The 15,604-nt window shown below is 43.7% G+C and overlaps 1 protein-coding gene across 1 annotated transcript; it reads left to right on the forward strand.

Annotated features, from left to right (window-relative positions):
- Positions 1 to 8,542: 8,542 nt before the first annotated feature.
- Positions 8,543 to 9,738, forward strand: LOC125612661 (insulin growth factor-like family member 4). The gene is made up of 4 exons (XM_048791237.1): positions 8,543 to 8,561; positions 8,888 to 8,938; positions 9,027 to 9,301; positions 9,486 to 9,738. Exons 1-4 carry the CDS (start codon positions 8,543 to 8,545, stop codon positions 9,558 to 9,560), a joined length of 420 nt encoding a protein of 139 aa, XP_048647194.1. The 3' UTR covers positions 9,561 to 9,738.
- Positions 9,739 to 15,604: the final 5,866 nt, after the last annotated feature.

A 15,604-nucleotide genomic window follows, 5' to 3' on the forward strand; every position in this document is an offset into this window, starting at 1 on the left:
CGTGATGATACAACTGAAGGTGGTGCTGTGCACCTGGAAGAAGGGACTCACCAGAATGTGACCCTTCTGACCTGGTACCTGATCTCAGTCATACAGCCTCCAAAGTGTGAGAAATAAAACTTCTGATATTTATAAGCCACACACTCTATGGTACTTTGTTAGAGTAGCCCACGCTGACCAAGACTCCCTCTCTTGCATAAAGGGAACTCCACCTGCCTGACTGCCTTCAACCTGGAGCGTTGGTGGTGGTATTTTCTCCCTATCTTCAGACTCAACATGTATGGCAGCTCTTCCTGGGCCTCAAGCCTGCGGCCCTTCAGACTGGACCTACACCAGGGACTCTTCTGACTGTGGGGCCCTTGGACTTGGAGTGGAACTAACCATGGTTCTCCTGAATCTCCTGATCACTGCCTCACCCTGAATCTTGGGTCTTGAGGCCTCCACAATTGCATGAGGCAATTTCTGTGCTTTCAACCAGCCCAGCCCCTGCACGTCTTTTAATGAGGTTGTCTTAGGGGATAACTGGCAGCTGGCAGAACTGGTTCTGTTCTTGGGCCCCTTCTGCTGACTGTTGATGCTTCTCCCTGTATATTGGCTCCACCCCAAGCACCTAGCACCCTTGGTCCCTCCAGAGTCATCCTTCCTTTTCCGTCAACTCTGTCTCATGTTTGTTCCTCACTACTTTTGGAGACTTCTTCCTGTCTGTAGAATTTGATGCCTATGGGCGTCTTTGTATTTCACTTTTCTGTCATTGTTCACCACGCCAGCACTGCTTTGCTTAGTACAATTATCTTTAACACTCTATGGCTTTCTATGGTGTGTGTTGAGGGCAGTCATCCCACTAGACAGAAACTGCACATACAGGACCTTCTGTCTATCTTCCCCCCCAGTGAGGGACAATGACCTCAAGGTTCTTTGGGAGATTCCAGGGTGGTCACGCAATCTTGTGCCGAGAGGGTAAGGCAGCCCAAATCCACAGGGATGGGAGACCCTGAACTTGGGACCCTTCTAGACCTTGCCTTCTGTACAGCTTCAAATGGCTGTTAATCTGTGTCGTTTATAATATCCTCCATGATAACCTAATAAACAACAACAAAAACAAGAGATTCTTAGCACCCTAGTATTTGACAGGGGAGGTCTGGGAGATGTGCCCTTCAGAAACTCAGAGGGCACCCTGTATTGGTGAAAGGCCTCACCAGGGTCCCCTTGGACCCTTCTGAGGTCTGATGGTCTGGCTATGGTTGGCCGTGTCCCTGGGAGCTCATGTGCTGGAATCTTGGTCCCACTGTGGTGGTGTTGAGGTGGTGGAACCTTTAAGAGGAGGGACCTAGTGGCAGGTGGAGTTACTCTGGTGCTGTCCTTGGAACAGATTAATGTAGTTCTTGGCACCCATTGGTGAGTTCCTGAGAAATGGGTTGTTATTTTTGTAAACATTAAACTAGGCCTCTCTCTCTTGCTTCCTGTCTCACCTGTGAGCTCTCCCCGTCACATGAGCCTACACCCTGATACTCTCCACCAGGCTGTGACACAGCCAGCAATCCTCATCCCCACTGGGAAGATGGGTCTACCCATCCGGGAAGTTCAGGCTCCTGAACTTTTACTTAGAAACCACCCAGCCTCATGTATTTTGTTAGAACAACGAAAACAGACCAAGACACAAGGTCTTCAAAAAATTCAAACAGCCACACCTTGATCTGATCTTTACCAGGAAATTTTTGGAAAATTTGAGAAACTTGCTATTGGGAGAGGCAGGAGTTTTGAAATTTTTATTTTTGAATCCAGAAAGTTCTGGCACTTCTATAGATGTGCTCTAAAATTGACCTGGAAACTGGACATGTTCCTTTTATTCCATCTTATATCTCTGTTCTTACTAAATGTGGCTAAAATAAATAAATTGTTATATAGACTACTCTGCTTAGAAATATTTTCAAGTAACTCCATGAGTTCATTAGATATATTTATTGTTTTCAATATCACAACAAGTGTCATTTTTATGGAACTTTCTACCAGGACAAATGGAGTTTCTTTCTTCTCAGATTTCCATTAGTTTCTCCCTCTTCTTCCAGCATTCACCATGTCCAACCAAGGCCCCTCCAGCCTTCATGAACATTTCCTCAATAATCTTCTGGTGCCTGCACAGACAACCCAAAACTACATGCTACAGGTCTGCACACCAACGCACTCTCCTTGGCCACCTGCCACTTTCTGGCCTAGAGAAATGCTGATACACTAGAAAGCCACCAGAAGTGGAGTGGCATACAAGAACAATTTTGCTATTTCCATGGTATCTGTGGGTCAGGAACAATGTCCCTCTGCTCCATGATTTCTGGGGATTCAGCAGGAAAGACAGGAAGGCTGGGGTGACTCAATACCTGGGAGTTGGAAGTATCTGAAGGCTCCATTGCATACGTGTCTGGTCCCCAGGACAGGGGGGCGACGCAGTGCTCAGTGCAGCTGGGAGTGAATCAAGGCACACAGATGTGTCCTCCCAGTTCCTGGGGCTGCTGCAAGGCTGGGTTCTGAGAGGGAGAACCTGGATGATTTGGCCTGGGCCTGGGTTCCAACAGAGGAAGGTGGGGTGGCAAGGTCACCTGCAGAAGGGAACGTGGTATAGAAAATATCACTGGGATTTTCTTTGTAAATACACACTTCCCCTGGCCTTACCTCTGCATCCTTTCTTGTTCTCTCTGCCATCTTCAACCTTCTTTCAGATTTGCCTGTGTGTGCCTCACCAAGCACATTGTTCATTGCTTGGCCCTGACGCACGTAGAGTAGGATGGCCCTGAAACTATGAGTGCTATTCCTGCAATGAAAACAGACACCCAGCTCTGCTGTGTGGTTAGCACCTCACCATCAAATCTGTGTGCATTGTTCTATCGGTTTCTGAGAACTGGGCATGCCTCTGCCTTCCAACTCTGTAGGAGCCTTGAATTTCCCAGTAAAATGGCCTTGAGTGGCACAGATACCTGTGTGTTCATAAGGGTAAACAGCTTAGACACACCATTTTTGTCTACAAAAACTCCAGGCACAGCTCTTATTGAGGGGACACCCTCTTCCCCAGCACTAGACCATGTGTCTTGCTTTAGTTTGGCCATATCCAGCCTAATGAGCCAGTTGACCCTTTGACCAAAGCCCAGGCCATAAATCATGGCAAAAACAACACACAAAAGGGGAAATCTCAGCTGCGGAATGACATTCAATGTGCACATTCTACAGGGGAAATCAAGGCTGGAATATACAGTGCAACCCCACACAGACAGGAGCTGGAAACCCCATATCTGATTTTCTCAAGAAGCAGACCATTTCCAAGTCGCCGTATATTGAAAGGAAAAAAAAAAAAGACAAAGCAGGGGTTTAAAAATGTAGTATATTTAAAATACCACTTTTTTGATGGAGGCAGGTATGGGGATTGAACCCATCATGATGGCTGGTGACACTCCTGGTTGTTTGTTCAATCTGGATTCTTTTTACAATGTCCAAGACATGCATAGATACAGAAAACCTCTAGTACATGATTTTTACTAATTAAAAATGAAAGTCTCCCTCCCTCCTTGTATTGCAACCCCACTGACACTCCCCAGAGACTGAGGCTGTTCTTAGTTCCTGGCTTTAGTAACTTCACTGTTTCAACTAATGTGCTCACGTTTCCTTTTCCTGGTTCTTGGCGCTCAGCTCTAACACAAGCTGTGGGGTTTGTCTCAAAGCAATTAACCTCTCTAAGCTTCCATTTACTCTTCAAACTTAATGCAATAATGATATGTACTTACGTCAGACTCTATAAGCATCAAAAAAAGGTAGGGAGGGAGGGGTGAGGCCATGGGGGCAGGAAAGAAGGTGAAATGAGATGTAGCCTAGGTACATATGACTGTACATATGGTGTGACGCTATATCGTGTACAACCAGAGAAATGAAAAGTTGTGATGCAATTGTGTACAATGAATCAAAATGCATTCTGCTATCATATATACCTAATTAGAATAAAAATATTTTTAAAAGGTAAACATATTTGTGAACACCATGAAAATTGGAATCTCCAGGCATATTCCTTACGAATTACTACAAAATCGAATCCTTTTTGGGTAACATGTTGGATAGAAATTTTTCCGGACATAGGAACTTACATGCTATGACTTCTATCTCATTTAACAACCCCAAGAAATTTTCCCAAATATCACAAAACTAGTCTTAGAAAGCCACATAAAAGCTTATCAGGGTTGCTTGTTGATATAAAGCACTGGAGACAACTACTGTAATACAATGTTAAGATTTTTTAAAATATTTTTTTAGCTGTCAACAGGCCTTTGTTTTGCTTATTTATATGTGGTGCTGAGAATCAAACCCAGCGCCTCACAAATGCCAGGCGAGCACTTTCCCACTGAGCTACAACCCCAGCCCAGATGTTAAGATTTGACTCAGTATCGAGCCTGGATGTCTAATGAACAACATCATTAGAACAGAAAACCATAACCCTTTCCTTCTACACCAAAACCAATGTGTCCTGTAGGAAGATCCATTGTAAATGAAATGTGTCGGTCTTACCTAAGGCTCTAAATTATCAGCACCTGAGCAGATCCACTCCTGGGACCTATTCAGGATAAACCCTCAGGGACATGAGTGGGAAGAAGCAGAGGAGTACACAGGTAGGAATAAGCCCAGAAACACCCCAGCAGGGGAGCAGCTGACCTGCCTCCTGCCCACCTGGTTTCTACATGTGCACTGATGACTTCATTTGACTTAGTGTTGCCACAGAAAACATTTTTAAGGTAGAAATTGATGCAGGGAAGAATACCCACACACTGAAAATCAGAGAGAATTTCACTCACCCCCATAGACGTCCTGGTTGTGTGAGGCTGCTGGGTGGAGGGGAGGGACCCTCTGTTAGAGTCTGTAAACAAGTCAAAATAACACCTGGCATTTTGCCAGGGGAATGTTAGAGTTGTAAACAAGTCTGGATGGTGCCTGGCAAAATGCCAGAGGGAGTGGTTTGAGAAGTAACAAAAGCGAGCCATTAAGTGTGGAGATTCCTTATTGGTTGACTGATGTATCTAGTTTATGCTAATTAGATAAGCTCTGTGGAATGTATAAATACTGCTCCTGTCCTGCAATAAACGGCTCCTACTCCTGCTGTATCAACGTACACAAGTTATTCGTCACCCCCCTGATTATTCTGCTGCAGCCGGACTGCGGCAACCCTCAGCTACCTGCAATAGCCGACGTCCACGTTCCTGAAGGCCTCCTGTTTCTCAGGCTCTGTCCATGTTGTCTCTTCACAGAACAGCTCCCCCATGATGTCCCTTTTGTGGTCACCTCCTCCTAACCCCTGGAAACCACAGTCTGTTCTCCATCTTTACAGCTTGGCCCACCCAGGAATATTCTCCAAGTGAATTACACTATACATGACCTTCCATCAGGATTTGAGATCCTCTGATCTCCATTTACTGGGTTTGCCTTTGAGATCCAAAGGCTGCTGCACACTCATCTGTTGATGGACTCCTGCGGTGGTTCTAGTTTCCAATTATTAAAAATAAAACTGCTATGAATATTCACGTACTTTTTCATGGGAAGGTGTGTGTGTGTGTGTGTGTGTGTGTGTGTGTTGATTTTGTTTTTTCTGTTTTGAGGGGCTTTTTGTTTGTTTGTTTATTTGGCACTGGGAATTAAACCTGGGGGCACTTAACCACTGAGCCACATCCCCAACCCTTTTTATTTTTCATTTTGAGACAGGCTAAGTTGCTGAGGCTGGATTTGAACTTGCAACCCTCCTGCCTCAGTTTCCTGAGCCACTGGGATTACAGGCATGTGCCACCACACCCAGCTGGGAAGATAAATTTTTGCATGTCTGGGATGAATGACCAGGAGCATGAGCATCAGGGCATGTTGCAAGTTCATCTTTAAGTCTATAAGAAGCTGTCAATATGTTTTTTAGAACACTGTACCATTCTGCATTTCCACCACCATTTTTCCCCCTTTCTAGTGGATGCAAGGTGGTCATTCATTGTGGCTTTATTTTTGGTCCTCTAAAGACTCACAATGTTGAATATTTTTCAAATGCTCATTTGCTACCTGAATATTCTCTCTGGTAAAGTGCTGCTCTCACCTTTACTGGGTTGTTCTTCCTGCTTAGTTTTGAGAGATTTTCGGGTGCTTATATATGCTAGATATAAACTTCCCATATATTTGCATACTTGAGATGCAAGTCCCGTGTCAGATGGGTAAGTATTTTCCCCCAAAAGTTTTAAGTTTTGACAAAGTTCCATTGATCAATATTTGCCTCTATGCTCTGTGTTTTAGATGTCATATCTCCAGGCCACAAATGTTTTGTTCAACATTTTCTTTTAGAATATCCATAGTTTTACATTTCATAGTTGATACATTCTGATTTCATGTTTATACAAACTATGAAGTCTAGTTAAATTATAGTTACCATACTACAATACTATGTTATATTATGCTATATTAATATTATAATATCATTATTATAGTTATACATGAGTGCTTCATTCCTCCACCACTACTCAGTGAGGAGACAATGTTTCCTCTGCACTTTTGTCAAAAATCAAATGGTCCCAGGGCGTGGCAGTGCACACCTATAAGCCCAGAGACTGGGGAGGCTGAGGCAGGAGGATCACAAGTTCAAAGGAAAACTCAGCAACTTAGCAAGGTCTTAAGCAACTTATCATAACCTTCTCTATATAAAAAAACTAAAAGGGCTGGGGATATGGCTCAGTAGTTAAGCGCCCCTGGATTCAATCCCCCATACCTAAAAAAAAAAAAAATCAAGTGGCCATATAGGATGGGTCTATTTCTAGTTTATCATGTTCTACTGATCCTATGTCCATCTGTTTCCCAGTCGTTAACCCTGTCTTTTTGAGAGTGGCTTCACAGTAATTCTTAAAATCAGGGAGTGCAAGTCCTCGGATATTTTTCCTTTCCAACATGTTCTGTTCTGGTTTGACTCACCTTTCTCTACACATTTTAGAATTCACTTGTTTGTATTTACCAATGTTCCTTCATTGGAGTTGTGCTGAATCCATAGATCAATGTAGGGACAAAGCCATGGTCATCTACATCCATTTCAGGAGGTTATCACAAGGAAGTCTCTCCCTGTCTCCCCACCAATGGGGCAGGTACGGGGACTCAGCTGCAGGATGTAAACTGCCTGCCTGCGGCACAGAGTTGCTTAGGTGACAATAAAGTGTCCCATTACTCTCACTGCAGTCATGGGGACCCTTTGGTTTGAGTATCATCCTGTGCAAGGGACATAGGGAGCTGGCTCTGGGGCTCATCTTGCTTTCTCTATGAAGTAGTAGACTCTGACTCTACAGAGGGTGCGCTGGTTTTACTGGCCCCAGAATCTATCAGCCTGGACTCTTGCTTGGCAGAAAGATCTATGGAACTTTCCACACAGACACTTCAGTTAGAGATTAATTCTCCTGCTGATCGCCCTTATTATTTTCTTCTACAGTTAGTTTGTTCACCCAGGATTTCTTCCTCATGTGTCATGAATTTCTGGGTTGCCAGCTCAGAGTCATAAATGCGGCATCAGTTAATTATCTAAGATGGAAATGATCTGTTTTCCCAGAGCTGTTTTGTGTAATAAATGTGTGGCAGTCGCCCAAGGGTATTTTTTACAAGCAGCACTCCTGTTGGGGTGTAGGGGCCAGGGGAAGGCGTGGTGAGAACCTGGCATCCTCATAGACACACCTGCAGAAGGAGGAGAGGGGGCGAGTCCTCATGTGTGGGCAGATCAATCAAGTACTGCATTTCAGGAGCCTCCCTAATGTTACAAAGCGCTTCTGTGACTCTAATGCTTCTGCCTGATCCCTCCTTCACCCTCCCTTTCACTGTGACCCAGAGGAAGCCCCTGGAAAACAGGGTTGGGGAGAGGCACAATGTCATACTACTCCAGGTCACACACATAAGAGTGATGGTGACAATAAAATAACAGCAAGAAACATGGATGGGGCATTTCTAGGACAAGGAATTGGGCAAATAGAGGTGCTGTCCTTCCTTGTGCTCTGTGAATCCCAGAGCTCTATCCTGACTCTCTGTCCCTTTTTTGTTCTCCCTGGCCTCTGCTCTTCCTCTACTCTAGGCTGAAACTTCATAATCCCCCCCCCCAATTTCCTGAAAAATCCTACACAGTTCAAATGGAGAGTGGATTGAATTGCAGGTGAAGAGAGCCTTGAAACTTCCAAGGTGAGGAGCATGGGATCCTAGAAACAGCCAGTGGTTGGTGGGTGGTTTGCACACAAAATGAGTTACCCTGGCAGCACTGAAGAAAAGTCACTTGTCAGAGTCACAATTTTGAAAGGGTAGCATGTGGCAATCAATCTGAAAACAGGTATATGGTTTCATATGTAGGTCCTTGTGCCCAGCCCTTCCCACAAGGCACTGCCTCTGTTGTAATTCAAGATGGGAGGGGCCCCACTTTGGACTCCTCCCTAGGCATTTCATTATTCCCTTTATAAGCCATAGCCCAAGGTCCCACATATTTTCTCTGCTGCTCAGCCTCCTCCTGCTCTGCAGCCGAAGCAGAACCATGCTGCTCGGAATCTATGGTAAGGAGACTCCACCCCAAGCTGAGCCTAAGTGTTCTCTCACCCCTTTGTTCCTCTGAACCTCAAACTCAGTTCTCTCCTCTATCTACTGCCCCCTGTCATCTCTGACCGCACTGCAACCCTCTGTCCACCTGCAAATTTCAGAAGCTTTACCCTTCCCAGAGACCTCCCTGCATTCCCTCACCTGCCAGCCCAGACCCCAGGACCTAAAATCCACTCTGCCATTACCAGCAACCAAAGAAGCTCAGTGACATCACCCTGGGACCCTTGATCATGATCAGTTGGCTACACTCCCAGCATCACTTTCATTTCCCTTCTATTCTCAGTTTCTGTCTTCATTGTTCAACTCCTGAGGTCAGACGCGGAAGGAGTCACAGGTGAGGATAGTGCAGTGAGGAGATTTTCACTGGCTGGGGGCAGGGAGGGGGAGGGCCTGTCCTACCCTGGCCCTTGAAGCCCACCCAGCTCTGACTCTTCCAGACACTGGCCCATGGCTGTGCCAGCCAGCACCGAGGTGTGGGGACCAGCCCTACAACCCCTTGGAGCAGTGCTGTCACAATGACACCATCCTGCCCCTGAATGCGACCCAGCTGTGTGTCCCCAACTGCATCTTCTATCCCTGCTTCCAGCACTGCTGCCTGGAGTCCCTGGGCACTCAGAACCAGGCAATTGTGACATTCAAGGTCCCAGGCATGAAGCCTGACTGCAGGTCCTCCCCCGTCTCCAGGATTTGTGCCCAGGTAAGTCTGTGATTCTAGCCCAGGCTGGGGGAGGGGCAGCAGGGGACAGAACTTGGTTGCAGTTTCTTTTGAGGCTCCATCTCCCATCTCTGGGTAACCATATGACTCTCCTTCAATTCCATCTGTCTGTAACCCCCTGTCCCCTCCCCCTGCCCCTCTGAAGTTCCTCTTCACCTTTCTGCAGGAACACCACCCGACCAGCCCTCAGCCAGATCTGACTTCATCTGGACCATCCTGGGGAGTGGAATCTGGTATCTAGTCAACTGTATGCTGAGGTTTTTAATTATTGCTATGGTCTGAGTGAGTCCCCAAGCTCCTGGGGTGGAATCTTAATCCTGCAATGCTGGAGTGACTCTTAGAGATGGAGACGATTGGCAGTAAGTGGGAGGGTTGATATCAGGGGAATGGAGCCATCATGAATGTCTTAGCACCCTCTGGTAGGAGTGGGTTCTCATCACCAGATTCTTTATCTTGAGACTGGGTTGTTATAAAGCAAGGCTGTTCCTCATGCTCTTTCTATTGTGAATGCACCCACTTGTCCTTCCACTTTTCACAGGGAGTTGAGGTAGCATGTGGCCCTCAGCAGATGTTGCTGTGTGATCTTGAACTTTTCAGACTCCAGAACCATGAACCAGAATAAACTTTTTTCCTTATAAATTACCCAATCTCAGGCACTTTATTATAGCAATAGAAAACAGAACAAGACAACTATGTTACTTCTTATGCCCTTAAATTTCCTATAAGCTGAAAACAGAAAGCATGTGTTTTTTAGAATGGTATTGGCTTGTTCATAGATATTTTATTAAGCTGCAAAATTCTAGTAACAAAACTTAATTTATTGAAACTAAACTATTCTTTTATTTCCTTTTTGGGAGTCCCCACTGGTGGTGCCATATAAGCACTTAATCATGACTTTTAAGTAAGCAGATATTAGGTTAATAGAGAAAATTTTGATGGACAAAGGGGTTTAGTTAGTGAATTATCTACATCTTCAATTCAGGGTCCCCCAGAAAATCAATCCCAGATCTACCTTAAAAGGACAAATTACCTAGAGCCTTAACATTTGCTGGTCCTTGCAGCCTGTCTTGGTCCATTTTGTGCTGATATAACAAAATACCTGAGACTGGGTACATTATAAAGAAAAGAGCATTTTAGCTCACAGTTTTGGAGGCTGAAAGTCCAAGATCAGGCAGCCCATCTGCTCAGCCTTTGCTGAGGTCTTCTGGCACACTGTGGTGGATGACATCACAGACGGAGCATGGGCAAGGGTAGTAGTGGTGTGTGCAGAAGAGAGAGGTCACATGAGGAGAGAGGAAGCAAGAGAGCAAGACCAGAGAGCTGAACCTGGTTTATAACAACCCACTCCATGGGGAGCCAACCCAGTCCCATGATACCTAAGCTCTCCTCCAAGACAGGCATTGATTCCCTTCCCAGGATGGTTTTCCCCATAGCCTAATCACCTCCTTGTAAACTCCACCTCTTGAAGGTTCTGCCATCCTCAATCTTTTACCCTGGAGACCAAGCCTCCAGTACATGAATTTTTGAGGGGACAAATCACACCCAAACCATAGCAGGGCCCACCTAACACCTGTCAAGTCAGTCACACACAATCCTCCAGGAAGCCTCAACTCATTTGGTACTTTGAGGGAGCAGCAAATGTCTCCCCTAACAATACAATGGCATAGCATGCTGCAGTCTATTAGGGTTGAGGGTTCCAGAAGGCCGGGATGGGCAGAGTTCTAGCCCTCCTGACATCCATGCTGGGAAACAGGGGCTCATCCTGAGCACAACTTTCCAGGGTTCCAGGAAAAGTCCTTTCTTCCAAGATTAGGAGGTTTTATAGTCTAGGGACCATTTGGTCACAAAGTGTGGGGAAAGCAGGCAGAGTACAGGGCTTTCCAAATAATTTTCAGGGCCCAATGCAAAATGGGTGGGGAACCAGGGGGGATAGTTCCAAAGAATCAGGAAAAAGAGATACATATGATTCCCTTTATTTGAACATTATGCAATTGTTCATGTATTTAAATGTCACATAAAAATCTAGAAATGTACATCATTTTATGAATTGATTTAAAATTTTAAAGATACTAAAATGTTGAGGGTTTTTTTCCTTTAAATTTTTTTTGTTGTAGATGGACACAATACCTTTATTTTATTTGCTTATTTTTATGTGGTGCTGAGGATCAAACCCAGTGCGTCACACATGCTAGGCAAGTGCTCTACCACTGAGCCACAGCCACAGCCCCCTTTTAAATATTTTATTACTAATAAAACACAGTAGTGAAACTTATGCTTCAGTGGAGTAGTACACCATTTTTCTTGTTCTTCCCACTAGGTAAATCTAAAAGCCCCGAAAAATTATAAAACAAAGATAACACTATGAACAGTGGAGAGAAAAAGTTCAGACTGGAGTCCTCAGGTCCAAAGGACAATGTGTTGGTGAGTTCCCTGGACTTTCTTTTACTTTCTAAGACTTGGAATTGAAGAAGTCAACAACCCAGAAAGAGTAATGGAAGAACACCAACAAAGCAAGTTCAAAAGTCCTCCCTCTACTCAAAGGACCAGGACAAGGGAAGTCTAACAAGATATGCAATTTGGGGGCAATAATGGCTTTACTCCAACCAAACATCAGCAAAGTCCAGTAAAGAACCTTTCACACTCACCTGCCTATGAAGAGTAACTCCAACCCCCCCTTGTCTTCATCCATTTTTCTGTTACTATAGCATGATCCCTGAGGCTGATCATGTATAAAGAAAAGAGGTTTATGTAGCTTACAATTCTGGAGGTTTAAGGTCATGGCACCAGCATGGGCTTGCCTCTGGTGAAGCCCTTATTGGACAGCACAATGACAGGAGCCCATGTGACAGGAGAGATCACATCCTAAGACAGGAAACCAAAGCACAGCTGAGGTCCCTTGAAACTACATCAGCCCCTTCCAAAGGCACTCCCCAATGATCTAGAGACCTCCCACCAAGCCCCACCTCTTAAGGGTCCCAGACCTCTTAACAGCCTTACACCAAGGACCAAATTTTCAACCCATGAGCCCTCGGAAAGCAAATTGCATTCAAACCAGCACCCCTCATGCTTGCCGTCAGAGAACAACAAGGGGTGGGTTGGGAATGGTATTCTTTCAGGCAGTGACAAGGCTTCCCTCCACCAATTTATCTGCTATAAAGATATTTTATTCATGTTACATCCTGGATTATAATTTTCTTTAAAAAATTCTAAAATTTTTAAAATTAATTTTTTATAAAAAAAATTATAAAAAATACAAAAATTTTTTTGGTACTGGGGAGTGAACCCAGAAGTGCTTAACTACTGAGCCATATCCCCACCCTTTTTTGTATTTTATTTAGAGACAGGATCTAAAAGGAAAACTTCCAGGATCTAAAAAGAAAACTTACTTAGGGGCTTTCTAAGTTGCTGAGGCTGGCTTTTAACTCATACTCCTCCTGCCTCAGCCTCCCAAGCTGCTGGGATTATAGGAGTGCACCACCATGCCTGGCTAAGAAGTTCTTGCTATCTTACATCTCTATAAGTTTATTGTGTCTTCAAAATGTATACTTTTAAAAGCTTAATTTTCAACTTACACAAAAATTTTAAATCAACAAAAAATGTTTGCATTTAATTTTGGGAATTTCTTTTCAATTATGTAACTGGGGCTACTGAGAATATTTTATAGTCTGACAACACTGTGGTAAATTTCTTTCTTTTGCTATATGTTTTCTCTTAATTGAAAGATTATTCAAAAAATTCAATACATGCACTAATTTTAAGGGTATAGTGTTTTAAAATATATGTGCATTTTACATCAGTAAAACCACCACTCACATCACGATACGGAGCATTTGTTTTACATGAATGTCATGTAGTTTCTCACATAAAGTTTCTTAACTGTTACATCCTATATTGTATGTTTAGTAAACATGAAATATTTTGTTGGAGTCAGGCACAGTGGTGCACACCTGTAGTCTCAGCTCCCTGGAGGCTGGAACAGGAGGATTGCTTAAGCCCAGGATTTCAAGAACAACCTGGGGAGCATTATGAAACTGTCCCCCAAATATATATTTTTTTATATTATTCAATTCTACCTAATAAAAATGTTGCTTTTTAGTTCTGTGGACTGACTTATGATTTCCATTATCAAAAAAAACTTTTATCCTTCGTTTGATAAAAATGTGTATGTACAATTGAGTTTATTTTTTTGTTCCTGTTGTCTTTGTTTGTTTTGTTTGGGGTACCCAAGATTGATCCCAGGGGTGCTTAACCACTAAACCATATCCCCAGCCCTTTTTATTTTGAGACAGGGTCTTGCTAAATTGTTGAGGCTGACCTCAAACTTGTGGATCTCTTGTTTCAGCCTCCTGAGTCACTGGGATTACAGGCATGTGATCATCATGCCAGGCTCAAATGGGATCTTTTAATAAGGATATTTAACCAGTTTCTGACTATGATAACACACTGTATCTCTGATGATCTATTTTGTGCTCATCTTAATGTTTCCTTGCTGTTTTTATTTTACTACATTGTTTTTGACATTTTACCTCTTATTCTCCAATCCAAAAAATTGTAATGGGTATACATTCTACTTTTGTTTGTACTTTACCTCAATGTTAAATTGACTTAGTGCCCCATTATCTGATGCGATAACAGTTTTTCCAATGTAGCACATAAAACAAGGATTTATCCGCCCCTTCACAATCAGTGATGTCAAAGTTTTCTTTTTAGATTATTATATTAACATCATGGACAAACATGCCAGTTTTTCTCCTCTATAAACAGAGGAAATAAAACGGTAACAGTTGTCTTGCAATTTTGTCAGATTAACATTGAGAATAGCTTTACTCTGCTTGTCCTGTTCAGACTGGCAAAGTCTTTTCATTTTATTTTTGTTTAGCTTAGGAGCAAACAATACTAGATGCTAAAATTATATATAACCAATATACATATCTATTGGTATTTTGATGTTTAATCTCAAGTCTACTGTAAAATGTGAAGATTGTGCAAGACACCAAAAATGGTTTCATAATTTGTATGTAATTTTAAACACTATTTGCAAGCCAAGCACTGGGGTGCACATACCCATAGTCCCAGCTATTTGGAAAGCTGAGGAAGGAGGATTGTTTGAGCCCAAGAATTCAGGTTAACCTGGGCAACATAGTGACGCCAGCTGTGGGAGACCAACCTTGTAAGTGACTGAGTCACACTCCCCAGCTGGGTGCTGAGGCGCTCAGTCACAGAAATGTGGCAGAGCTTTCCCAGCCCTTCTTGGGTCCAAAGGTCAGTGTCTCATGCGTGGGTGTGTCTTTCTACAGCCCCATGGGTGAAGCTATGCTCACCTGTTCCTTTGTAATATAACACCTTGCCCTGTTTAAGGTAGAATCTACCATGGAAGTGCCTTGTGTGTGTCTCCTTCTCTTACTGTGCCCTTGGGTGTGGCCTACCCAGGTGTCAGTCAACCTGCTGACAGTGGACATCATGAAGATAGACTCAGCTCCCTGAAACCTGACCCCTGGCCTCATTTGAATGTCTTCTCCTCAATAAAAGGGGTCAGCACGTGCTCTCGCTCTCTCTCTTTTCCTGCAGACCCTTAAGGTCAGAGAAGCCGCCACAGCAACCTCAAAGAAAAAGATATTTGTGTCTCTTGTGTGGTTATTTCGTGCAGCCCAATTAGCCCAGTTCAACTGGAGTGACCCCTGAGCCTTTTAGTCGTGAGATCAGAAACCCAGCAGCCAACCCTGTCTCAAAAAAAAAAAATTATTTAGTTCATATTCATGAAAATACTTTCTGTATTTTCAATTACAATGAATATTTCATTTTAAAATTGTCTTCCTTATCAATAATAGTGAAACCAGAGTTTCTCTGCTTCTTCTGGCAGGTGGCATCTGCACAAGCTGCAGACTTCTGCAGCTGAGAGGTGTTGGAGGTCTTAATGACAGGCTGTGCCCTCCAATATTGCAGCAGACCCCAGCAGCTCACCATCCATTCTTTCTTCTTTCTGAGTTCTCTTCTTGTGAATTCAAAGAATGAAATCCACAGATTAGGATGAGTGAGTGTGAGAGTAGGACTTATTGAAAAACAGGAACAGAAGTCCTGCAGGGAAAGAGAGGACCCAAGAGGGGTTTCCATTTGAGTGTGCTAGTTTAGGGGTTTATATAGCACTTGGGTCAATGCTATGGCTCCAAATTATGCTAATCAAGGTTTGGAAAAGTATAATGCTATTGGTCCAAAATTATGCTAATTAGGCTTTGGAAAAGGACCAAATGCTATTGATTAGCCCTGCAATCCCATTTATGTTGCCCC

Source organism: Marmota marmota, unplaced genomic scaffold, assembly GCF_001458135.2.
Source record: "Marmota marmota marmota unplaced genomic scaffold, marMar, whole genome shotgun sequence".
NCBI lineage: Eukaryota > Metazoa > Chordata > Mammalia > Rodentia > Sciuridae > Marmota > Marmota marmota.